Below are 25,122 nucleotides of genomic sequence, written 5' to 3'. Positions count from 1 at the left end.
TCCTGATTGACAGTCTACATGAAGGAAAAAGGGAACGGTCACTATTACAGAAAATATTTGGGAACAAATGCACCCCATGCCACACTATTCCCTCCAAGCTCTTCAGCACTATTAGCTCACTAAACACTCCAGATGAAAAAACGGGCACTTTGCATAACCTTTTGCAAAGGCAGACCAAGCTACAACCATGTTTGAAGTCTTCTGCATGTGGTGCTGCAGGGAGAAGAAACTTGGCCCAGGCAAAGCAGCGGTGGTGGCCAGCTGGGAATCAGCCCCCTTCATGTCGCTGCCAGGGAACCAGCTTCTTGCTGCAACTGCAACAGCATGAGGTTTTCACTTTAAATGCAGCAGCAATTTTGAATCCATACCATCTAGAAAGCAATTCAGAAAACAAACAAACACCACTGAGCCCATTTTCAGCTGAGCTGCTCATCGGCTCACCTCCAGTCAACCGTGACTGGCATCTCTTATCTGCTCTTGAAGTTGGTTTTGGCAAACTGGCTAGGAAGCATCTTCAGTGCAGCTCAGGGCTCCAGCAGGCTTCCAGCCCGTGTGTGCCCTCTCTGTTCACACCACACCTTGTGCCTCCGTTTCTCCATCAGCAAAAATGATGCCCAAGGAGCCTCCCTGATGAGAGGTGATGCACAAGTAGCAGGCAATGAAAACCACAAGAGCAATGTACTGACAAGAGACATTCCTTCCCACACATAATGAGCACATGGCACAGACAGACATCCCCCAAAAATGTATCTGAATCTGCCACTACAAACTGTCACTGGGCCAGACCTGCTGTGTTAAACCTCCCCTGGCCTTTGCTAGAAATGGCATGTGCTGTGTGGATCAGGTTTGGATACAAGAAAGCTGAGCCAACTGGAATTTATTTACTGCACTAATTTGCATAATGACCATGTATTTTCCTTTCATATTTCGTCCCAAATAAAGAAGTAGAAATTGCACAAGCAGAATTTAAAATAGCAGTCATCAGTCAATCACTACTATCAGAGGCTACAGGAACAGTGTGACGCCGGTATAGATGCACAGTCATTATTTGAGCACAAGAAATACTCCTCAATTACTCGACTACTTCTCAGAGCTCTTTTTGTTTCGTAGAGGTGCTCTGAAGAGGTTGCACATAGCACCTGGGGCTCTACAAAGCTATCTGACTGGCAGAAGTTCTCCTTGAAGCCTCAGCCAACACACAGCAGAGAGTTTAGTGCATCACCTCCACAGAGAGCACAGGGCATTTTGTCCTTCACGCACATCCAGCTTTGCTAGTTGTTGTGTGCAATTTTGGAAAAGGTGAAGATGGGTGTGTGCCCTCATGTGCATCCTGCCCAGTCATCCTCCAGCTCCCCTAGACCTCCTTGTGGTAACTGAGTCATACCTGGTACCAAGAGATATACAATAAATTAAATAACCTGGTAATTTCTGCAGCAACGGCCCTCCAGCTTACTGAACTGGGTGAGAGCATCTCTCTGTGGAAACTGCCCTTGCATGGCCAGGCATTTAGAGGCTCACACTGTAAGTCTCTGCCAAGGTCAGTGAGTGATTTCATGCTTAGTGCTAGCCCTTGCTGGAATGAGGCAGAACCGCAGAGCAGAGCGTTTTGATGACTCAAGGCAGAAACCCACTGCCAGGAGGGTAGAGCCCTGGGGGTGACAGGACAGTGGTCACAGAGGCCTATACTCAGTAACAAGCCACACCAACGCAGAATTGTATGACAGTCAACTCAGGGAATATTGCAATTTATAATTTACTTGGCTGAGAAATGGTTTCTCTCCTCAGTTTGAGGCATACTGCAGAAAAGTTGGGAAGAAGCTTTGAAGACCCTGAGCTGCACACAGGGTCCTGTAAACCTTTCCAAAGTGAAGGAGAGAAAGGGAAACACACTGTAATTGCTACTATCTGATTCAACCTTGTTTCCTTTCATCTCATTTAGGGCAGAAAGCAAAGAAGCACACCTTACCTCAGCCACTAATGTCAGTTTAAAAGGAGACATAATTCCAAAGACATTTTGTTTCAAGGGTACTGTCACAAGGACTTAGGTAACTGCATGTCAAACAAACCTAGCAGAAACAAACAAAGAAAGCACACACAAAAAGTTTCATACGGCAGGGTGCAGAAGCACAGCGAGCAATTTCTATGCATGCCCTCTGGAAGGCAGCGAGCAGGTGCAGGCATTTTTCCCCTAATTCTGCCAGGATGCTTTTGAGGCACCTTTGGCTCTCTCTGCCAAACACCCCGCAGTGCTTAGCACTGTGCAGAAATTAAAGCACAGCCTGCTTGGTGCATAGTCCTTGTGGCTCACACTGGAGCTGCCTGGCTTTGGATGTGCAAGGAGAGTAGGAAGTAGAGTTGTGCAGAGCCTCTGGATGCCATCCAGGATGGCTGACACAGAGTTCCAGCACCGTTTCTGCCCTATGACACACTTGTCCACCCCATGGCTGCCATCCCTGGGATGCCTCCAAACTCAATGGGCATGCAGGCTTGCTTTTGGAAATATGGCCATGTATGAGCTGAGCTCCTGAGCAGAGGGCCCTTTCCAACCACTTGACCTGTCCTCAAACCACAAATACACAGGGTAGATTTTTCCAGATGCTTAACATTTTGTGTTTTACTTCCCATCCATTGTCACGAGGTAGCTCTCCTTTAAAGGCTTGTTCAAGCTGAAGCACTTACTCGATGGGGCCAGCATGCTCTGTGCTTCTTACAGAGAAGCACATTGGCCTGGCTTGCTGCATTGCAGCACAAAAATCTCTTGCCTGGTGCCTGCTCACTGCAGGCCTGGGCCAGTACCACTGCAGCACTGGGTGTTGTGCAGCAATTTGGATAGGGCCTTTTGATCAGACCCCATATTTATAAAATTATCAATCTTGAAGAAGGCGGCGAGTAAATAAATAATGCTGCTTTCCTTCTGGTGATTTCTATTGTACTGATCTAACCAGAAATCCCATTAGTTACTTGCTTTGATCAGAACTATTCCTCCAGGATCAGGAGATGCAGAAAGCATTCCACCATGCCAGCAAATGAGTACATCTGAAGCGTGCTTTAATTAAAGCCTTCAAACCCCGAGCTTTTTGCAGTATTTGCATGTATCTGAACTTTGGCCCAGCTGCTCTCAGGGAAATAGAGTTTATTGTTCAGATGCCTGTCACCTTGGAACTGCTCTCAGCTCTCTCGATAGAGCTCTGCAGCCTCAAAGGAGGAGAGGAGAGAGTGCAGGTTGGAATAAAGCACAACCAGCCTAGGCTCTGCTGTTACATTAACCCTTAGCAAGAAATTTCAGTGCCAGAAGTAGCATTTCAGATGTCTTTCCAGCAACAAGCAAGGGGCAATTAGCTTTTGAAGTGTACTGTATTAACAACCACAAAAGGAGATCTGGAAAAATCTTTCTGCACTTGCTGAATTGCACTTCTCCAATAACAAGCAATTCAGGAGAGAAAAGCATTTCAACCTATGCAATGCTGTAAAATCCTGAGCAGGAGGCTGTAATTCATTCACATTGCAAGCTGGAGCTCAGGTTGGATACAGTGAGATCCTTCCTAAGATGTTGAGCCAGCCTGCTCCAGGGGCAGAGGGGGGGCAGACACCAGATGAATCAGCAATAAGAGGAAGCAAACAAGAGGAAAAATCCCATCATGTGAACAAATAAATAGATAAATTACAACCTGAATATTAAAGTGACCCACCTTGATAAGACATGCTGCAGGACTGGAAGCCCTCACTGGACACAGGACCTGCTAGCATGCTGCTGTGTGCTTTCTTACAGCTTCACATTCATTCGCATTCTTATCAGCACTAGAGTTTCACAGGAAAGAAAATACATACTGTGCAGTTGCTACACCATGAATGGCATTCCTGTACCACAGCTCACTCAGTGCATAAGGACTGAAACTCATATGCTTCCAACTACTCTGACTTCTGCACTGTCATATTTAACTTTTGAGGAAGATTACTATAAAGAGCTTACATGGTATGTTAAAGATACTGCAGCCAGAGAGCAAATGGGACATCTATTAAATGCCTACTAGTCCCCTGCTATTTATTTAGCAGCTCTGAAAATATTTTTACAGTCTTTTTTTGGCTATTTTTGAGTCTTGATATCATAAAAGCACTTTCAGAAATGTCATCTATGCAGGCTGCTAAAATTGTGAAATTACTTTTAGTGCTAAAATCAGAGAATTAACGTATCACACAAAGGAATTATCAGCTTGCAGATGGAGACTAAAGAGCTGAATAGGATCTTATTAGCAGTAAAATTCAGAAGCTGCATTCAAAAAAAAATCTATACATTGATGTCATCTGGGCAGCAAAATCATTTTGGATGCTTTACTTTTGCTCTCTGCCAAGTACTGTGCTCAGCGCAACACAAAGAACTCCTTGGCCCCAAAGACTGCGTTTTAAGGTGATTAGAATTAGATTAATATAAGATTACTTGGTAATTCTTTAAAAGAATGCCAGCAAAATGGGAAATAAAATTTTAAAACAGCTTTATCACTCATGCAATATAACATCAAGGGTGCTCTGCAAAAACATGAGCTTCCTACGGCTCTGACCTTGTGAAGGCTTCATGCCCAGCTTTTAGTGTGGGAAAAGAATACCTAATTTCAGCACAGGGTGCTCTGTGCTCTTTCAAAAATCCCAGCATTTGCACCTGATACACCTCTAACAACCCAGACTGGGGATGCCCAGTCTCTGCTATGGCTGCCCAGGTCTAAGGCTTCACTGCTGATGGCTCTGGAGTGTTAGGTGGGAAATAGTGTCAGCCCTGTTGGCTGCAGAACCTCCAGTTGGGTATGTGGCTCTGGGCTGCCTGGTCTAGTGGTAGGCAACCCTGCATGTAGCAGGGCGGTTGAAAGTAGATGACCAATATGGTCCTTTTCAACCCAGGCCATTCCATGATTCTATGATTTTGGGCAGCTCTCCTTCCCTTATACTCAGCTGTGTGGCACTACTTGGGTGCATCCCATGCATGAAATTTCCTCATGTGTAACCAGGCATTTGTTTTTTGTAGCTCGTGTGACTGTCTCACAAGTGGCATGCTTTGAAGGAAACCCTAACTGCTTTCCTATAAAGATACACAGTGAGATGAATGAAAAACATATCACATAACATGCAATAAGCGACAGTACCTGAAGTTCATCAGCAGTGTCAAATTTGGGGATTGAGAGCTTCAGTGCATTTCTGCCCTTCTTTTAGGGACAGGGTGGACAACCATTACTTACTAGTTTTATTTTTGGCCATACGTAATTCAGAGTCAAAAATGCAATGTCTGTCCGCAGATGCAGGAAAATGTTTTTATTTCCTCTTTTAATGTCCTAATATATCAACAGGGTTGATATACTTTAAGAATAAAAATGATCTTTGAACTTACTCAGAATTAGGTGTTTTTTGTTGTTGTTGTTTGATTGTTTTTAAATTTCAATTAATTCCTTCAATGTTCAGGCATGTATTTCTCATATTGTAAGTATAATAAAAATGCTTACACCAAACTATGAGAAAGTGGCAATTACCACCTGGGGAGTTACACATAAAGCTATAAAATATTCAATTGATCCATAATTCATTTGGTAGCAGACACCCAGCCATCTGGGCTGAGGTGAACTTGCAACTCTGGAATAGGATAGAGACTGAAAAAGATTTTGCATTCAGAATGAATGCAGCCACTAAAAAACAAAAACAAAAAAGACAAAAACCAACCCACAGACCTTTTGTGCATCACCGGTTTTCAGGCTTTACTTTACTCTAACTACCTACAATTGCTATAACTGCATGCAACCATGCTTCAAAAATAAAGTAAATTCAATGAAGGACAGCCTGGTTGTGACAAAACTGCCACTGATTGTCTCTGCTGGTGTTATGTGCACTTATCTTCTTACGCTATTTAGGTTTCTACCTACATAAAATACTTGATGGATAGAATACAGGATAGGATTCCACAAATGAAATTATTTTCCTTGCATGATCACCCGCTGTAAGCTTGATACATAGCAAAACAGCAAAGCTCTCCAGTGGGTTTGAGATTCAGCTGGAGATAAAAAGTCAAAGAGCATAAAAGTAAAAGGCAGACTTCTCAAAAACACCCAGACTTTGCCATAGTGGGTATTTTTTCCCACTGCAATCAGTGGGAAAAACTCCAGCAATTTCAAGAGATGCAGCAAGGGCTGGGCTGAGAACCACTCAAAATTTCTCTGCGGACTTAACTGCCATATGAAAGGATGAAAGATCCTTCCTCTCAGAGAATAAAGCCCGAACACCTGTTTTCCAACACAGAAACCCTCCCAACAAGGCAGAAGGTGGTCTCCAAGGCAGTACCCATTATGCTTCTATTTATTAAAGTATCCCTGTATCAGTCCATAGTGGTTTGTAAGACAACGTATTGCTTTCAGGAGTATGCAATTTAAGTTAAATGGTGAGTTCTTAATACCTGTGTTAATACGGTGGAAGCTAGTGCAGCATCTCTAAATGACAGTGCTTTCCAAATAAGCATCTAATTGCAAGTCTTAAACCTTCTATTTTTGCCACTGAAAGCTCATCTCTGACCAACATGAATTTAAAGCATAGCTTAAACTATCAGACCTACCAAATTCATATTGAATTGCCTGCAGCTGCTAAAATTTTCTTGGAGTTCATAAAATGATTAGACAAATTCATGGAAGAAAAATCCATTAAGGGCTATAAAGTACAAAGAGAGTCTCCCAGGAGGTTTGGGAGCACACTATGGAAACATTAGTGTGCCTCGTGCTCACACCCTTTTTTATGGCATCCACTGTCCAGAAGATGATGCAGCTCAATGGATCGAGTACTGTTACAGCTGGCATTTACAGCCGAGCTCTGCTCAGCAGCCTGGCTGTGGAAAAGGACTTGCAAGGAAATAAGCATGCATTTAAGCTTTTGCAGGCCCTAGGCCTGCATTTCTGGTTACAAAGCAGAGTTGCAAAACGAGTCTTGCTTCCAGTGTGAGCCAGTCACATGCAATATGCTGCACTTACTGAAAAATCCTCTTGGAAATGTTTTGCTTTTCCTATAGAAAATAAGCAAGCTGATCCCCTCTGCAGGACAAACCAAACAAGCTGGTGAGACTTGCAATTTGTCAGAATGAGACCCTGAACCTTACAGGTCTCGAACTAGACCTTTCCCAAAGGCAATTTCAGAGAACACAGCTTCCCAGTGCATTGAGTACTGCCATCTACTTGCCTCATTTTCTGGTATGTTCTTCTCAAGGTGTGTGGAACTGTAGTCTGACTGCTTCAAGAGCGTGCAGTTGTTGACCTAAGATTGTAACAAGCCCTACACTGCAGGTTTCCTTTTCCAAACTGCACCTTGCTGCTTTTCAAAGGCTGGTACATTCTGAGTGCTAAGGAAAATCTCTTCTCTTCTGCTCCTTGCAACTGCGGTGTCACAGTCTGCATAGTCAGAGTGAGGGTCACGGCTCTCAGCGCACCTCTCTGCTCCTGACAGCTTTCTAGCTGCTCCAAGCATTTACCATTTTTCTTTTGGTCAAGGAAGAACCTGGCACGGCTTCCCAGGCAGCAGCATGGGTTGTCAGGTCCTGTCCTCCAACATCTTTGCTTAAAGATCACTGCTGCACCACAGGACACAACTTGTATCTCTGTTTTGGCCTCAGGCATGCAGGCTTCTTGAAGCATTAGACACACAAACTCCTCCTCTACTAGCAAGCACATCCAGACCTTTCTTCCCCCTTTTCCCCAAAAGGCGTGAAAATACCATACAGGTCACAGAATTGGACTGAATGCTGATTTCCAGCTTTTCAAGTAGAAAACAGGGGCTTATCTGAAAACACACACACAGAGAAAAAGGTCTTCAAATATAAAGAGTGTCCATGGAATCAGCAAAAGAACTACCCCAATTTCTAGACCCCCCACCTCTAGCCCATGTCCAGCATGGATGATGCTGGAAATGAAAGGCAAAAAAAACTGCTCCACTGTTTAGGTTGGCTACAACTGGTTTTAAGCCCAGAAGGGTTTCTAATGCTGTGCCTTCCCACTGTGTGTGTGGATGATGATACAATGGGCAAACAGGCAACCATGAATCACAACCACTTGCTCCCTACAGGCCCATTACGAGATACACATCCCTGAGCGAGAATTCATGGTAGGTGCCTTCTGTGCACTGGGCAGATAAGATGAAAGACCTCAGGGGAGATGCACATCTTTGTCTAGAATGATAGCATTACTTAATCACCCAGCTTGGTAAAATCTCTAAGAATAAACATCATACACTGTCATGTGAAAAGCCAACTTCAGTATTAGCAGCACCGGCAGGCTGCTCTCTGGAAATAGTGTAGGAATGGTCATTAGGTGGCAATTTCAAAAAGATAAGAATTTGAGTAAAACCATCAACATGAAAAGGAAGGCTAACTTAATCCTGTTGTTGCCAGTTATGAATTATTTACTGGGTTCCAGCCCATGTGCATGAGGCACACTTTCTAATGCATTCAGACCACATTACAGATGGCTCCCTGCCATCTGTGCTGAGAACTCCCATGTGTGCTTATTTTATAGCTGTCCCAAAGGGGACAACCATGCTTTGGCCAATCTACACAAGGTTTCTTGACTCTTGAATCCAAGAACTGCCCTCTGCTTGCACTACCAGAAATAGATGGTCTAACTGCATGGTGGGCAGGGACAGAGTACTTAGACCTGAGGAGGGACCTGCACCAGATATTTACGAAGTGCGGGAAGAGAAGGGGGAGGCATAAAGAAGAAAGTCCTCTTTTTGCCTCCTGCAGCTCTGAGGGGTCATGGTGGATGTCAGTGCAGTTTCCACCTTTCCTGACTGGCTGCATTGTTCAACCATTCCAGATCCATGAAAGTATCTAGTAGAAAACACCTGCAAACTCACAGAGAAATAACAGAGGCTTGGGGACCACCAAGTAAAAGTGGGTTGTGACAGGGGAATCACTACTCAGACCGAGGACACTGCGTCCAACACAGATTGGTCCCATCCCAGGTACCATCACATCCCTGCGGAAGTGTGCTGATCTGCCTCATTTGTGCATAAAGATTATTTCTCTCTTACTTCCAAACTTGATTTCAAAAGTTTGGAGGAAAATTACATCAGACTGTGAATGCCAGACTGATTGCCAGTGCCAATTCTTTTTATCCTTGTTTCAAATTGGGGAGAGAAGGAAGGGGAACAAATTAGTTTGGAGAGGAACACATTTTCCTCAGGAAGCAATCCCTTCAAGAACCCAAACCAGACACAGTTTCTACTGCCAAAAGCTCCCATGCATTGAAGACACAGCACAGCCAACATCCTGCTGCTTGCACATTCTCTGCAGTCCTGAAATTAGCATGTTTTTTCTTGGTGGCCAAAGCCAAAACAGCAAAATAAATCCTGGCATTTCCCTACAGAACTGGGTTAGTGACTACCAGCCAGTGGGCCTCAAACAGCTAGACCTAACCCATGGCAGAATTTGTTTCATTTTCCACAGCATGCAGTTCTTGTTCTCCTATTGCTGCAATTGGCCCTGTAACGCTACCTGGTCTTCAGCGACTTTCTACTTAATTATACCAGCCTTCATAGAAATGCAATCACACAGGCAGAAAATTCGTGTGAGAGAAAGAATGGGTCCCCAGAGCAGCATCTCTTGGTGCTGGTTTCCTGTGGAGATGAGGCTGCTGAGACCCTGCTGAAGCCCCATGTGCTGTGCCTGCTTTGATTTGAGAGAACAGCTAAAGGTCAGGCTCTTTCAGAGATATCTAGCATCTCTGGTTATGGCCAATCATAGACCACTCTGCCTGCACACCTCCATTACTAACACCAAAGGACATTTTCCAGAGGAACCTATATAAAACAGATTTCCACTTTCCACACTTGCATATGATTTGCCCAGTCTATAGCCGCTTTGTTTCTGGCACAGACAAAGTGACTGTCATCCCAGGGAGTGCCCAGAGAGCAGAGGGCAAGGAAGATTACTGAGAAACACATTTGATACACAAATTGTACAGCTCAAGCAAACAAGCAGCCTGGCTCTCTTTTTATAATGAACTGGGTGGGACCAGCTCCAGCAACAACAAAATGCCCTGCACAGTCCCTCTGGATGATGGGTGGACTCTGCAAGCACCTCCTATTGATTCAAACACGAGAGTATACAGATGCCATTTGAATGCTATGCAGCACATTAAACACTTGTGGCTTGATCCATCAGTACTACTCTTGCCTATGTCTCCCCCAGATGCGTTCCACCTCTGCAAGGGTAGCACTGAGACTGAACCAGAAGCTAAACTTACTCACTGTCTTTAGCAGGAGCTGTATTTGTCACATGAAACCAACAGGTTTACAGTTTCCTACAATGGATCTCCCAGTACAAAGCTGTGGGCAATAACTGTGCAAGGGAGGCCTGAGACACAAGAAGCCAGCTATGCAGATAAATCCAGCTGCAACATCAGTAATTTGGCACATAACTCAGGACAGAGCCATGTCCTCCCAGACAGAAGTGATCAGCAATGTATCATCTTCTCTCATAAAGCTACATTTACAGAGGGTTATGTGGATTTAATTCTGTATATCAGGGAAAAAGTAATGCCAGCAGTGAAATGCTAATACAATCCCACTAACAAGAAAATACTTTTTTTTTTTTTCTTTTTTTTTTTTCCCAGCAGTAGTTACTGGCAGCAACCTTCCCAGTAGGAGGACAACAGTAAACAGCATTAGGACCAAGACTCCCACTGATCTGCACTAGACAGGTGCCTCCAACAGGTGTCTTACTGCCATCCGCTGATGCTCCTCTGGAAGATTCCTTGCTATATCCATTAGCAGCGAGCAGTAACCCCAGCATGCCTTTATCTGCTCTCCTTGAAATATATCTGAACAATTTGTCCAACATTTTGACAATTCAGTCTAATTATCTGGGCAGGTATCTGAGGAAGTCCAATACAATCACATTCTCACTGCTGGCAGCCAAGCCCACACATGTATACCTGGGCAGCAGGAATGAAATGCAGCCCTGCTCCAGCTAACTCGTTTCTGCTTCACAGCGAGGATCTGCCAATCTCCATCTAGCTGTTACTCTGCATATCACACCACATTTCCTGGCTAAATCTTTGTAAGAAGGCGGCAAACACTGACTCCTCCGATCAGGCAGCACAGTCTACAAGGTCTCAAATTCTACTAATTCAGGTTCCTGGGTGGGGTCCACAGCAGGCAAGCGCCACTGGGGGCCTTAAATTAACTAGCAGGAAGCAAACTAAGAAGGCAGTAGGAAAGAACTTAAAACACAGCACATAAATGAGACTAAAAGAGAATGGAAATGTATGTGTATGGGCGGGTTCTCTGGGTCTTAGAGAAGTTATGTGATGCGCCTGGTGTGTTGATGTGCACAGAAAAAGTAATCATGTTTTTCTCTCTGATCACACCTCCAAATGACAAGTGACAATGTCAACTCCACACCTGCCTGTGTTCAAGGCACAGGGCTCTGAAGCGCCAAAGCAGCTTGCCCCAAACACAGCAGTTGTTTTTTCTCTCTCTAGGCTTCCAAAGGGATGGCAGGCAAATCTGAGCTCCGGACAAAGGAACAAACCAATATACTAGATCTGTCTGTACAGTACAAAGACAATGACACAGTATGCAATGACATCTCAGTCCTACCTCATTGGAGATGCAGTGACACTGCACTGTATGTCACAATGCAGAAGAGGAACTGATTTTCCTGAAGCTGCTCAAGACTATTTTCTTAGGGTAACTGTAAAGTTTGGATGTTTTAGACTACTGACATGTGGAGTCAAAATGAACTCAGGGATTGCCCTCTCCCAACAAGAGAGGTAACTATATTCCCTCTGTTTTAGCAAGCAGATACACAGAACTGCAAAGAAGTGGTGGGAACTCCAAGCAGCTTACTGAGTATAACAGAAAAAAAGAAATAGCCACAGATGCTGAGTGTGTCCTGCTGAAAGGAAACACGTTGAAGACTACAGTATAGCCTGTGAGACACAACCACCCCACCACCCAACATATTCAAAAGGTCCACAGTCCAGCCCTACATGTGGGGGATTTCCACCCATTTCAAAGGGAGGCCCTCAATGGGTCTGACTGGCTCAGGCTCCCACCCCAGACATTCTCCCAGGTTGAAGATCCACTTACCTGCCTGATTTGTGGTTACATTTACAGACACAAACTGTCGGGCTCCAGGGTTCTGGTCGGACACTCCATTCACTGCCTCAATTTCAAAGGTATAGTTTGTATGAGCAAGCAGATCCACCATCATGACAGAGGTGTTTTTCAGGCCGGTTTGCTGGGGGAGGTACCTGACATGACTGCCACATGCCTCGCACAGACCTGAGTGTGAGTTGCACTTCTTGCATGCAATATAATAAGACACATCTTTCCTTCCACCAGTATCAGCAGGGGGAATCCATTCCAGAAAGACACTAGTCTCGTTAACATTTGAGATGGCACTCCGGGGAGCAGAGGGGGGTCCTGGTTTGCAAAGTGAGAAAAACACATGGTAAAAACAGTATTATCAGTCATCCTGCTCTCTACTACTCTTTGGTTGAAAAGAGATGCTCTGTTGCTCATGTGCCAAAAAGCACACAGACAATTTGCAGCAGCAGCCAAAGAAGACAGAAGACGGGGATTCAAGCTTTCCCACCTTACCTTAAGGGGTTTGTGTTGGGACACAGCCATCTCTAAGTGAGGGCAAGACCTGGGTCTGTCTCAAAAATAATAAGGACAGCACATTTCATACTGGGACATTGCACCTGGTATTCTCTTTGTTCTGCTTGCTAAGGGAGCTGCAAATCTTTGCTCTGTCCAAGTCACTTTTGGCTTACCTGGGAGGCAAGGTTCCCCATTCTTGCCCCACTGCCCCTGTGCTGCTAGCCTTGGATCCTTAAAAAAGATACATACTGGTGTATTCCCACTACTCTGTCAATTCAGACACTGAATTCTATCCATCCACCCACCTCTGCCAATTTGCTCTTTGGCAACAGTAAAACCTAAGTTTGGGCATCCAAATCATACCTAAGTGAGACACTCTATGTACCCCAAAGCAGATGGTAATCTACACAGGCCACTGGAAACACAGCCGTATCTTGGCTACTCAACAGCAGCCTTCGTGGTCCCTGCCAACCTCTCAGCACTAGCATGGTTGGTTAGTCACACTGTGCTTGCTTATTTTGCCAAGCCTCCACACTCAGTATATGTCAGTATGGCACTGGCAATGCTATCTAAGGAGGAACAGCTGTTGTGGAACTATCAGAGCTCCTGCAGATGTGGTCTGGTTTTCCTTCATCCTGCTGGGAGAGGCTGTGGCTGGGCAAAGAAAGCTGCATTACATGCTCAGGTCGCAATTTCCAAAAGCAGTTGAAAAGGAGTTGATTACTCCTAATAAACGCCATTTTGCCACCTTTCTTGATGAGTCACGGTGGTCCTTTTGGCCCTAGCGAGGGTCTCGCTAGCACCTGGGCAAGTATGGGGTTTGGATTATAATTACGCACGGCAACACCAACTCAGCAGGTGGCTGCGCTGCCCATCTGAAGACATCCTCAATACCACTTACATGCTGAAGGTGCTGGCATGCACCTTTCCAAAAATTAGAGGCAACTGACAGTGTGCATTATCACCAGTTAGTCCTGCAACCCCTGGCACTGCTCTGTAGATGTCTCCCAGTGAGATGAGCAGGACAGCCCAGGCAGGTCTCTCAGCTCAGAGGCCACAGCCAACTTGAAATGCTCACATTTCACCCCATCTAACCATCTGGTGAGGAAAAGGGATACAGTGCCCAGAAAATATTTTGAGAAACTTTTTGTTTTAATAGACTTGGAGATGAAGGGCAAGCTGATGATATGCCCTGAAGACGATGCAAAAGGATAGCAAGAATCTCATGCAAGAGACTAGCATGGAGAAACTGATCAAAGAAATGTGGGACAGGTTTTAGTGGCAGCATTACCAGAAGCTATAGAGCTAAGACTGGGATTTTTCCAAGAAGGCAGAGAACTGAAGGCAACAGACTCCTGCACAGTTTGAATGAAGTCATCAAAACCCATGAGCTACTCCTTGAAAAGAGCCTGTCAGCTGGCTTTATCAGCTAGAAACCCATACAAATTTAACAGCCTGTCTTAGTCTGTCGTCTTCTAGTTCTGTTGTGACAATTGAATTCAATTTGTTATTTAAAACGGGCAACGTTGCAAAACCAAAGCTACCTTCAGTTTTTCACTATTTTCCCTCCCTACCTACTCCCCTTTTTAAGTCTATAAATTGGTAGAGCTTATGAAACACTGCAATGATCTCAACTCAAGCTATTCTGATTCAACAAGAAACTCAACACCAGAGGGACATAAATATTCCTGATTTTTATTTTTTTTTTTCCTTCTGAGAAAAACAGTCAAAGACCAAAGCTAGGTTAGTTAAGGAAATGGCAGCTCAGCTTTGTCAGAGGTACGCTGTGTTTTCTGACCTATGCATGAAAACTGTTTGCTCATGTAGGCAGGTTACTAGCTTTGGTCCCTATCCCTTTGGGTAGGGTTGGAAGGAGGTCACCTCGCAGGGAGATGGATGCAGTGAGGAGATGCAGTGAGTGCCCTGGCTGCCAGCTATCTGTGCACACTGAATTAAAGCTGAGGGCTTACTTGCTACCATGCCCCAGGTGAAGCATGGACTCAGGTTTGAGGAGCAGAAGCTTAACAGCAGCCATGCCAGCGACTCCCAATGAAGCCAGGATGTTCCTCTGTAAGAGGACCACAACAACAGCTTCACATTGGTATAAATGGGGAAGAAGTACCCCCTCCCTGGGCAGAAGGCAGCTGAGGGAGCTGATGCGTACTGGTGGCAGAGCAGGCCCTGCCCAGGCTGAGCATTCCTACAAGCCGCCTCTCGCCAGCAGCACCACGGGGGGACAGTGCTGGTTAGCTAATGACACCACAGGACAGCAGCAGTCAGAACTACTTTCTGGCCTCTCATCCTCATATTGATATAATGGGAGCTATGAAATCCATCTCAAGAGCTGCGTGGGGTTATATCCACTGCACTCAGGGTTTTTTTTACTGGTTAAATTGTCCGATCTTTCCTTCTGCTGGATGAATGCACTTTCACTGCTACCAGTACTCTAAGAGAAAAATAAAAGAACTCAGGCACAAAAAACCACCCAAAAAAACCCAACAACAAAAAACCCCAACCCACAAAAAACATTTACCGGACAACATGCCTTTAACAGGGGATAAATGATCACTTTTGTAAAGGCAGTGGAGGTTTGTACTTGCTTTGCACAGAAGAGTCAGTTGCTCTTCTTGATGGCTTAAAAACACACTTTGAAGCTAGTGGGAATGGGTAGCCTATAAAATTAGCATTCTCAGAGGGGCTCTCAGAAAGGTCTTTAGCTGTCTGCACATATCTAACAGGGCCTGCCTGAAGAATCCTGAAATTGCACATGAGTAAAGCTTTGGAAAATCTCATCTGGGAGAACAAACCAGTGTTTTAGCTTCTGAAAAGGCGGGGCCCTAGATTTGTTAAAATAACTCGAGAGAGAAATTTCCCCTAAGACACAAATATGTATTTTATGTACATATGTGTGTGTACACAGAGTTAACCATATCCTTTGAGAACAGAATGTTACACCAAACACTACAAAAATGTCAGTGCATCCCATAAATCACACTCCTCCTTCTATGCTTTTTGTGCCACTCACCTTCACTCATACTTTCTCTGAATACTTTGAACTACAATAGGATTAATCATCAGAGATGGGAGAGGGGGAAATGAGTGCAAAATTGTATGTTTTCAATTTAAACTGTTGTTCTGCAAGAACTGAAGTTAGGACTACTTATCAAGAAGAAATAGAGCTCAAAAACCTCGTGGGAGATGCATGTAACAATACTAAGAACTCTCAAATGCCTGTCAGGACCAACTATTTTTTGTTTGATGGTAACAGCTCTTTTGGACTGCATCACAGCTCTATAAATTTAAAAACTGCCAAGCATTACTTATAAAACATGCTTAAGGAACTGGTATGTATTGGTGTTGTATCCCCTACCTCACGCTTATCTGAACAGCTGACAGTGGCTTAGCAGTTTTCTTTAGCAATGGTGGTAGTGGGGGAGAGACTCTTGGCATCTTGAATGCAAAAGGCATTAACTTTAAATTAGGAAAATGTGATTTTATAGCTACACCAACTGTCATGGGGACCTTGCAGGTGTAGGACTGAAAACAAACATTGATGTGTCCTCTAAAATTAACTAGATTTCAAATTGAGGGAATTCTATGAATAGTATTAATTTCTGCTGTAATAAATAACAGAAACATTCACAAAACTTAACAGTGTTCCTGTTCATCATCACTTAAGTCTGTCTTGCTTGTGTTTCAGTTCACGGCAAGATATTCCCCTGCAAATCTTACAGGATTGGGTTCAAAATGTTAGTGTTCCTACCTACTCTTTACTATCCCTGTCAAAATTTACTTTGTCTGCAACTGAGCTGGGGTAATGCACAGACTCTCCTTACCACCTCTAGCACAGACACAGCTGGATTAGCACAAAATCCCAAGAAAAGATGTGTAGGACAAGGGAGGGTGACTTAGCACACAGAGAGGGCTCAGATGAGGCACTCAGCTTTTGGGAGTAAGTATAGTAAGTATAAATCTCACCAGAGATGCTTCAATACCCTATACTAATGTACCAGTTTGCTCTATACGTGGCATAACAGCATCCTCTGAAAGAGTGGGCTAGAGAAGCTAAGCAGTGCCTGGGTCAGCATTAAAACTCTCATTTGCCTCAGAAGCACCTGGTATCCTGCCAAGTCACATCCAAATACAGCTTCACACACCACTGCCTGGACTTTAAACAAGCTTATAGTAAGCTTTCAAAATAATCAAAAATAAAACAATAAAACCCCCAAACAGCAACAAACAATCAAAATCCCAAACTAACTAATAATCAACAACAACAAAAAACAAACCACCACCAACAAAATAAAACCCAAGTAAACAAAGTAAATAAAAGGAATACCAACCCTACACTATTCATGGCATCATAAATTACAGTCTTTACCTACAGGATTCAGATTGTGCCAGAAACTCCTATGCTCAGGTCATGGGCTTGCATAAATCTCTTCTTCAGGGTTGGTTGCTTCTTCTCTGTGCTAACTCACCAGCAGTACTGTCTGGCATTACTCTGCATTGGCTTTGGTTTTGTCTGCTGAAAAGAAGCTGCTTTTGTGTGCCTTTTCAGAGTTCCCCTCTCTCCCCATTTCCCAGTAGCACCAATACCGGTCCTTTCTCTCATTTATCAAAGTTTTTAAAGACATGTTTCAAGGTTAAAAAAGCCATCAGGGAGTCCTGCTCTCAGCTTCTTATGCCGTAGCCCATCCTAGCCATCACTTTGATGCTATAGTACTGGCCACTGTCATACTGCCTGAGGCTGTCTTCTCCTTCCCTGTAGCACAACTTCAACAGCAATGTGCTTCAAGTTCCTTAACTGGTAAAAGGTAAATACTGAGATCAAGGGCCTTGTTTCTCCTGTGTTTCCTCTGCCAAGTGACTATTCCAGGTGGGAAGAGATCTGCTGAGAGCAGGCAGTCCTCCTATGTGAAGAGACTCTCCAACGGGAACAGCCTTTTTCCTTCTCTTTTTTGAAGTGCCAATTTAAGAAGCTAGAAAAGACAGCTTTATTCAACAGGATGAAGGCACAATAAGTGCCACATCCAACCCCAGTTTTCATGCCTGTCCCTGCAGTCCTTTGCTCTCTGCTCTTTTCCATTCTGCTTATAAATCTCCCCTCATCCCTGCAGGGAAGATAGCCAGGAGAAAAGCCCTGTGACATGATGCACACTAATATGCCACTGACACAACTTTAAGGGGATCTAGCATCTATTCAGCTGTGAACTTCCCATTCCTGGAAAGGATGATGCAAAAGAAACAGGATGGAAGTCATCTCTATACCATTCCCAGGTGGCTCTGAGCAAGCATGTGGACTGAACTTACACACCTGCCTTTTATTCATTGCTGATGTCCCCTGGAAGCTCTGCCTGCTCCTACCCCAGTAGTTCAGCTCCTCTTCAGTCCCTTGTAATCACTTTTGCCTGCAAAATTACATTTGGATCCTGACAGACCTGGCCCCACAAAAACCCATGGCCTGTGCTATACACAGGGATACTAGCTGAGGTTACGGAAACTGATGCCCTACATACTTAAAATACAAAACAAACAGAACAACCAGCCTTCAAGCTACAGATGAAAGAATAACTGAACAAGGGTAAAACTAGCGATTCTGATTTCACCAATTCAACTACTCCTAACACCCCAATTTGCTTGTTATACCACCCCCCCCACACCAGGAGATAAGCTCTTTGATTTTTTTGATACTGGTTTGGAGAAGCATTTTCTCCTTGCAAGTTTTGAGACTACCTTGAAGAATAACAATCTCCAGGTGGCTTGGAAAGGCAGGGCTCTCTCCCTTACTAACTACTGAAAATGAGTTGAGAAATGATGCTAAGAAGGACCATACATACTCCACTTATAGCTAGAGCAGACAATCACTACCCACAGTTTCCTACACAGATGTGCCTGACCCAGGTACCCATGCACACACTTGAGTGCAGTGCTGCTGGCTGAGAACATCTTTGGATGCTTGAAGAGAAAACTGCAAGAGATGGAGCTTCTGTTTGTTATGTAAGTGCTCCTCAAGCTAAACAGCAGCTTTCCAAACGAAAGGCCTGAGTCTCCTCATGTAACTGGAGGTATGGTGGACAAAGCTAGTGACATTAAGACTGTGTCAGGCTAGCTCAGACTGAAGCTCAGAGCCTGTAAAAGCACATTAGGATCATAATGTCTAGTCACAGTACAGGAATAGCTCAAAAGGATTAAAAACAACCCTATAAGCACATGCTTACTTGTACAGGCCATTGTAGGTGGGTCTGATTCCCTCCTAAAATAGTGCTCTTCACACAGGCAAGATGTGGATGCTTCATCAAGCGTGTAGCTGTGAGGGGGACATTTGCTGCAGGATGGACTGTGGGGTGAAGCTTTGAAGAACCCAGGTCTGCATACTGTAAAAAGAAGAACCACAGACTAAGCTCTCCCATCATAAAATTAGTGTCTTCACATTTCCTTTTAAAAACATGTCTTCAGCTACAAAGAAAACAGACAAACACTCACAAGCTATTTGGTTTGTAGATTTCAAAACAAGTCTACTCCACCAGTGTACAAGCACCCTTAAATACCTGCATGAAAAGAGAGTGAGAATCTGTTGACTGTATTTCCCCCCTAGCATCTGCCTTTGCTGAGTATTTATTTTCTGTGTTGAATGCATGAGGTCACATCTTTTCTCTCTGCTTTAAAAAACATTATTGAGTTTGGGACTTTTTTCATTCAGTTTTAGAAAAGCACGTAAAATACATCTTGTGGTTTTTGTTTAAGATGTTCTATACCCAGAAATCAATGTCTCGGTAAACAGTAACAATACAGTGGTGGAGGGGATCTTGAGATCGAAAGCTTTAAGACACTGTGATAAGGCTACTTCCCTAGGGCTTCTTACTCTGAAAACCTATGATGAATTTTAAAGTACTCTATATAAGACAGATTGCTCTGGGTATAGCCTGAATCAAGCATGCTTGCCATGCAGGGTGCTCCTTCTGGCTCCAATATATATGCAAGATAAAGCACAAAGCCTCTATATAAGAAATTCTTGTGTTCTCACAAATGTAATATCTTTGCTAAGGGTAGGCTGGGTTTGTTTTTTTTTTTTCCTTTATTTTCTTTCTTTTATAAGAATTTGAACTCAGTACAGTAATACTTTGTTTCCGAGCTCGTGGAACAAGCACTAAGCACCTAAGCAATGATGTCTGCATTCATGCACCTTTGTGTGCATGCAGCACAAGCAGTGACAATCACAGGTTTGCATGTTTCCACCTTGCCTTTAGAAAAAAGCCAAGTGGACCTGTAATTATATAGTTGATATGCAGAATTACAAACCCACAGTTAGCATGAAGAAAAACAAAGCACAGATAAAACCTGTGCAAAACCTGATTTGTTGGTCACCTCAAAAAGCGAAGATATGTGAACATGTTGCCTGACTCCAAAAAGCTGTCACATTTTTCCTTTCAGAGATGCTCTTATGTCCAGTATAGTATCAATGATGGACAGGCCTTGCCATTAAGTTAACGAATTTACCTGGAAATCCCAGAACCTTTCCATCTGCACTCAAATATCCCCAGCTGAAAAGAAAATGAGCTCACAGCAGAAGCATTTATATTAGCCCACCATCAATGTCTCAGACAAACATAGCATGAAGGTCATGAGATAAAAACTCAGCCAAAATAGGTGATGACTGAGTTCAACTTTCCTGCAGATAAAGTGTAATTTTTTATCATTAATCCCTTTTTCTCTGAAGGATCAAGTAGGAAAACTGGCTCTAAAGTTGACTCTGCTTCCCGTAGTACCAGAAAAACTCTCTTGACATCTTCCCTTTTACATCGCGAACTTTTTCACCAAAGGTGAGACACTTCCACATCAACTCCTATCAAAAACACACGGTATTTTATTTGGTATGGCAGCTATTCTGATATCAGCTCTCTACAATACAGGGAAAAAATCACTTGGAATCAACCAGCAAGTGTTTACTGATGGAGGCTACCCATGCAGCAAAAGGGAAGGCAATCCAGGAGCAAACCATACACCTCCCCAGGCTCCACCTCCAGTTTTGCCTGGACCTTGCAAGCAATTTCCAAAATTGCTCAGCATTCATTTATTTTTCCATATTTAGGCTGTGAGTTCTGGAGCACACAGTCCTCATCCTGTACCCAAGCATGGGGCACAGCGAACACACCCATGGCCAAACTTATTCTAGATAACTGCTAATGGGGTTGCCGCAAGCTGCCCTGATGTCCGCTGGCACATCCCTCAGTTCCTAACACAGAGTTTCTTCACTTTATTTACTTCACAGCTATCTTGAGATGCTGCCCTATCTGTACGGCAGGAATTGTTACAAATCCTCTGGAGAGTCTTTAGGTAGAGGAGACCATGACATGGCTCCTCGCTAGTCTCTGATTTGTATTTCAAAGACAGATCAAAACTCACTTGCACACCCAGACAATAGAGATAGCAAAATGAAAACACAAACATACACAAAGTATAAAGAGTGCAGCCCACGTCTAGTGCGTACTTGAAGTAATTAGCCTTCAGAAAAAGACTTGAATTTATCTCATTATGACCCATCAAGACAGACAGAAAATCATTAAATCATTATGGCACGAGAGTTTACTGTGCTTCTATTGTGTGCAAAGCAGCAAATGCAACATAAATCAGTTTTCCTCGACATATTTTCAACGAGGTGCAGTTTGTTAACGACGGTATGATACATAGCTCAGCTTGAAGGGAATGTTTTGTTTTCATGAGTAAACGCACTGCCAACAGATTCCCAACACCAATAACCCTTCTTTTTAATGAGGGATGTGAAATGAAACTAAACCAGACCAATTTTTTGTGTAATCCAAAGCTACCCTGGGCCAGACAGGTTCCTCCTCTCCCAAACAGTATAAGAAGGCATATTCAAGGGCATTACATTATACTGGAAGTTGCAACAGCAATCCTCACAACAAACACCCAGCACAGAGGGCTGTCAAAGCTAAGCAAAAGAGTTTCACATCAGTTAGAAAGAAAGAATTCAGGAAAAGGAGATGAGCTATGCAAAATTAAAGGGAAATAAATAAATAAATAAATAAATAAATAAATAAATAAATGTTAGAACAGCCACAGCAAATCAGATGAAAGGATGAAAGGTGTGGAGAGTCTGAAGCCCAGCAGCAGATGCTTTAGGGAGGACAGTAGGGCATTTGCTGAGCTACCTCAGTCCCCCAGCAGCTGGGGAGCAAATAGTACTTACTGTACAGTTGTTCTCTGCACCCTTACCTGGTTTGATTTGGTCATGAGAGCTGTCTCAGGAACATCTTACCCTCCACCTTCAGAGCAGGTGTCATGATGATAGCGTGATGAGCACAGTCCTGGACAAGCTCAACAGCCAAAAAGCAAGGGCTAGCATATTATTTTTCTTCCTTTGCTGGCAAAGAGTTGGATATTTATCCCTGTTCACTGCAGGGAAGTTGGACTAAGTGGTCTTCAGATGTCCCTTCCAACTCTAAGGATTCTATGATTCTATGATTTTGTGATCTGGATTTGCAGCAAAACAGAGCCATAAGCAGCCTGTGCCTTATAAGCATATACCTTGGGTTTTGGTCTGTTGTCCTACCGTTCATCTTCTGACAGTCAACCTTAAAATCTTCTCATGAAGTATACATGATTTTATTTAAAATTACATGGGAGTCTGGAGTTTAATTTCTAATTAAATCTTATTTTAAGTCTTATATTTTTATCTCAGTATTTCTAATTCAGTGGTTCTTCAAAGGATATGTAGAATTAGCACAGAACAGCCGTTCATTTAATGGTATTATCTCTCTTTGAAAGAGGGTGGGAAAAGGAGGAGAAATAAGATGAGCCTAAGATTGCTCATAATCTGCTGCAAGCCAGCTGAACAGAAATGAAATGGTTTTAAGTTGTCAATGACACCTACTCCTTTCTTTCTAATATTAAAACTGATAACTCCTTAACTGATTAACAGCCACTGATGTGTGAAAACAGTCTTTAAATGAAATTAGTTGCTGGAAAAAAAAGAGTATTTTTAGATACAGAAAATATGCCATAAGCAACCTGCCGGTGTTAGGGGGGATGTGTTTCTGTTAGCAGCACATCCATTACCAGCAAATTAGTTTCACTTTTTTCATTTTTAGTAGCAACCACAAGAAGTCACAGGCACAGAGCTTTAGCAGCCGTGCAGCCTCTTAATGCCAGTGCTTTGGGCCAGGCCAGCACAAGACCACTGCAATGAGTCATGGCAGCCAGAGCCTCTCGGGACAGCACCAGCATGATCTGATCCCTCCAGCTGGCAGTCAGATTAGAACCTGGCTTCGTATCTTATAGATGGGATCCCCCAAGAGCCACGCTGCTAGGGCATTAGGTCTTATAATGCATGTAAACAGACGAAGAATCAGTGGGACTCTTACAATATAAACTGGCCTCTTCAAATACCATGCTGAACTTTCATGTGCTCTATCAGTACTAAAGACAGAGAGCACCAGTGAGTGGAAAAAGTAGGCAGAACAAGCCAGTAACATCAAACAGCTGGGACTACTTGACAGAGGTTATTTTCTGCAAGCCTTACCATCAAATGATTTACAGCTCTGTAACCATACCCAAACTTCAGCTGAATGCTGCATCCACTGTGCAGACCTCCTTTCCTCCCTGGCTACGATGCACACTGGCCCAGGCAGCACCCAGCAAGTTGCTCAGGCATGTGTGCTGGGAACAAGGACCTCCTCTCAGCCTTCCCACCTGACGAAGAACCAAACCCATGTACGTAGCCACAGCAGTAAAAGCATCCATCATCTGCAACGCAGGAAGCACTCGGCTATCATGACATCAAATTAATATCGGTCTGAATCTAGGCCTTGTCCCCACGGAGAGAAGAGCCAGGGAGCATGACCTTACAAAGCCTTGAAAGCCCAGGGGAGATGAGAAAGGCCCAACCCTTCACACTCTTGTAATTCTGGGAGGATAAGCCTGGAGTACTTAAATGCTTAGTATCAGCAAAGCAACCTTTTGTAAATCCCAGAAAATAAAGCTCAAATAGGAATTACACCATCTTCCTTGCAGAGTACAAAATTAGTCTCCACAGTAATCAGAAACTACAAATATATCTCATAAGGTAGCGTTGCTAATCCATAAAGCTAAGGAATGAAAACAAAAATTAATGAGGATAAGAACATCTAGTCTAGACAGAACACAGGTTGTCCAACTGAAACCTGCTTCCTTCCCAGACTACATCTTGCCCAGGAGCAAACCACAAACTATTTCTGTTTCTCCTTCCCATGCTTTAGACTGATTAGCCTTTTCAAACTGCAAACTTCTTCAGGCAGGGACTGTCAAATTACCACGGCTTTTAGGAGCAACCACAGCATAAACACGCAGAAAACTCTGCCCCATGGATATATCCGAGCTCTGTAATCCACACCAAGCTGCCTCTCGGATGAAACCCAAGTAGGACGTGTTATGTGTATTCAGCAGAAAGGAGAGCAGCTCTGTAGCTCATCAACTCTGCCTTCATTAGCACATCACTCCAGCACAGGGAATATGCCTTGTGAGTTGAAGGATTTGAGCAAAAACAAGCTACAAATAAACCAACCCCTGTTCTAGTCTCTGGAGCTGCCATGCCTTGAAGCGCTTGCACCAAGAAGAGAGAGCTGCTGCCTCTTAGATGTGCCCAAAACCTAAAGAAAAAGGGTTTAGCGAGGTACAATCTTTACAATGTGGAATCAATTAAACTGCTGAAAGGCTTCAACCCTCAGCTTGTGCTCCTAACATGCACTTTTACTTACAAGACAAAACAAAACAAAAACACAGCAGACTGTCTTCATGTCTCCCAACGAATATAAACAGATGATCTCTGTGCTCTTTTGAAAGCAACCAGGAATTATGCTGGGGAAAAAAAAAAGGAGATGAAAAAAAAGAAACAGCCCACAGTTGAGTTTCTTCCTGCAGAATTTACAAGTAGGCTCCCAAGAGCTAATCCTGCCCATCCTAACAGCATTCCTTGAGCTGCAGGCTGACACTGAAATTGCTGCCAAAGCTATAAAGCTATAGAAAATGTGTAAAATGCCCTGATTATATCTCCTTTAGGGTCAGCCATTCTATCTGCAATAGCACTCTGTTGCTTCCTGCAGCACGCCTTGGGGATTTGAAGGAAATTAAATAAATATCCACTAATAAAACTCTGTAATTCAAAGCTGCCAGTTTGCCCAAATCCTGCAGACTTGCCAGCATCCTTCAGCAACTCCATCCCCTGATGCTGCAGCAATGAGACTTGCTAAAAGTCTTTTAAAAGAGGTTTCTGGAGCTGGATGAATAAACGAGTTTTTGGAGGGCTTCACATCTTAAAGACAGACTGAAGACCTTACCCTGAAGGAAAGATGATTCACACATCCCAAGCAGGAAAAAGTCTTAAACTTTTTTGTTCTAAGAAATTCACCATGTATCTGGGCAATCTGTTCCAGGATAGCAAAGCACTGGCACAGGTTGCCCACAGAGGTGGATGCCCCATCCCTAGAGACACTCAAGGTCAGG

General features: G+C 43.7%; 1 protein-coding gene across 8 annotated transcripts in view; it reads right to left on the bottom strand.

Moving 5' to 3' along the window:
- The window catches only part of EPHA5 (EPH receptor A5), a 197,671-nt gene that overhangs the window by 74,023 nt on the left and 98,526 nt on the right, over positions 1–25,122 (bottom strand). For 7 of the 8 annotated variants that reach the window (XM_072335469.1, XM_072335473.1, XM_072335470.1 and 4 more), the window contains exons 4-5: positions 18,843–18,998; positions 12,106–12,441 (exon numbers count right to left, since the gene is read on the bottom strand). The exons of the other annotated variant lie outside the window; for it this stretch is intronic. In XM_072335469.1, the coding sequence (XP_072191570.1) occupies positions 12,106–12,441; positions 18,843–18,998 (492 nt within the window). The remainder of the gene's footprint in view (positions 1–12,105; positions 12,442–18,842; positions 18,999–25,122) is intronic. 8 annotated transcript variants of the gene reach the window in all.

The sequence above is a fragment of the Excalfactoria chinensis genome, chromosome 4 (assembly GCF_039878825.1).
Source record: "Excalfactoria chinensis isolate bCotChi1 chromosome 4, bCotChi1.hap2, whole genome shotgun sequence".
NCBI classification, from domain to species: Eukaryota; Metazoa; Chordata; class Aves; order Galliformes; family Phasianidae; genus Excalfactoria; species Excalfactoria chinensis.
Note: the sequence above shows the minus strand (reverse complement) of the source record. Positions and strands in the feature narration are given on the sequence as shown.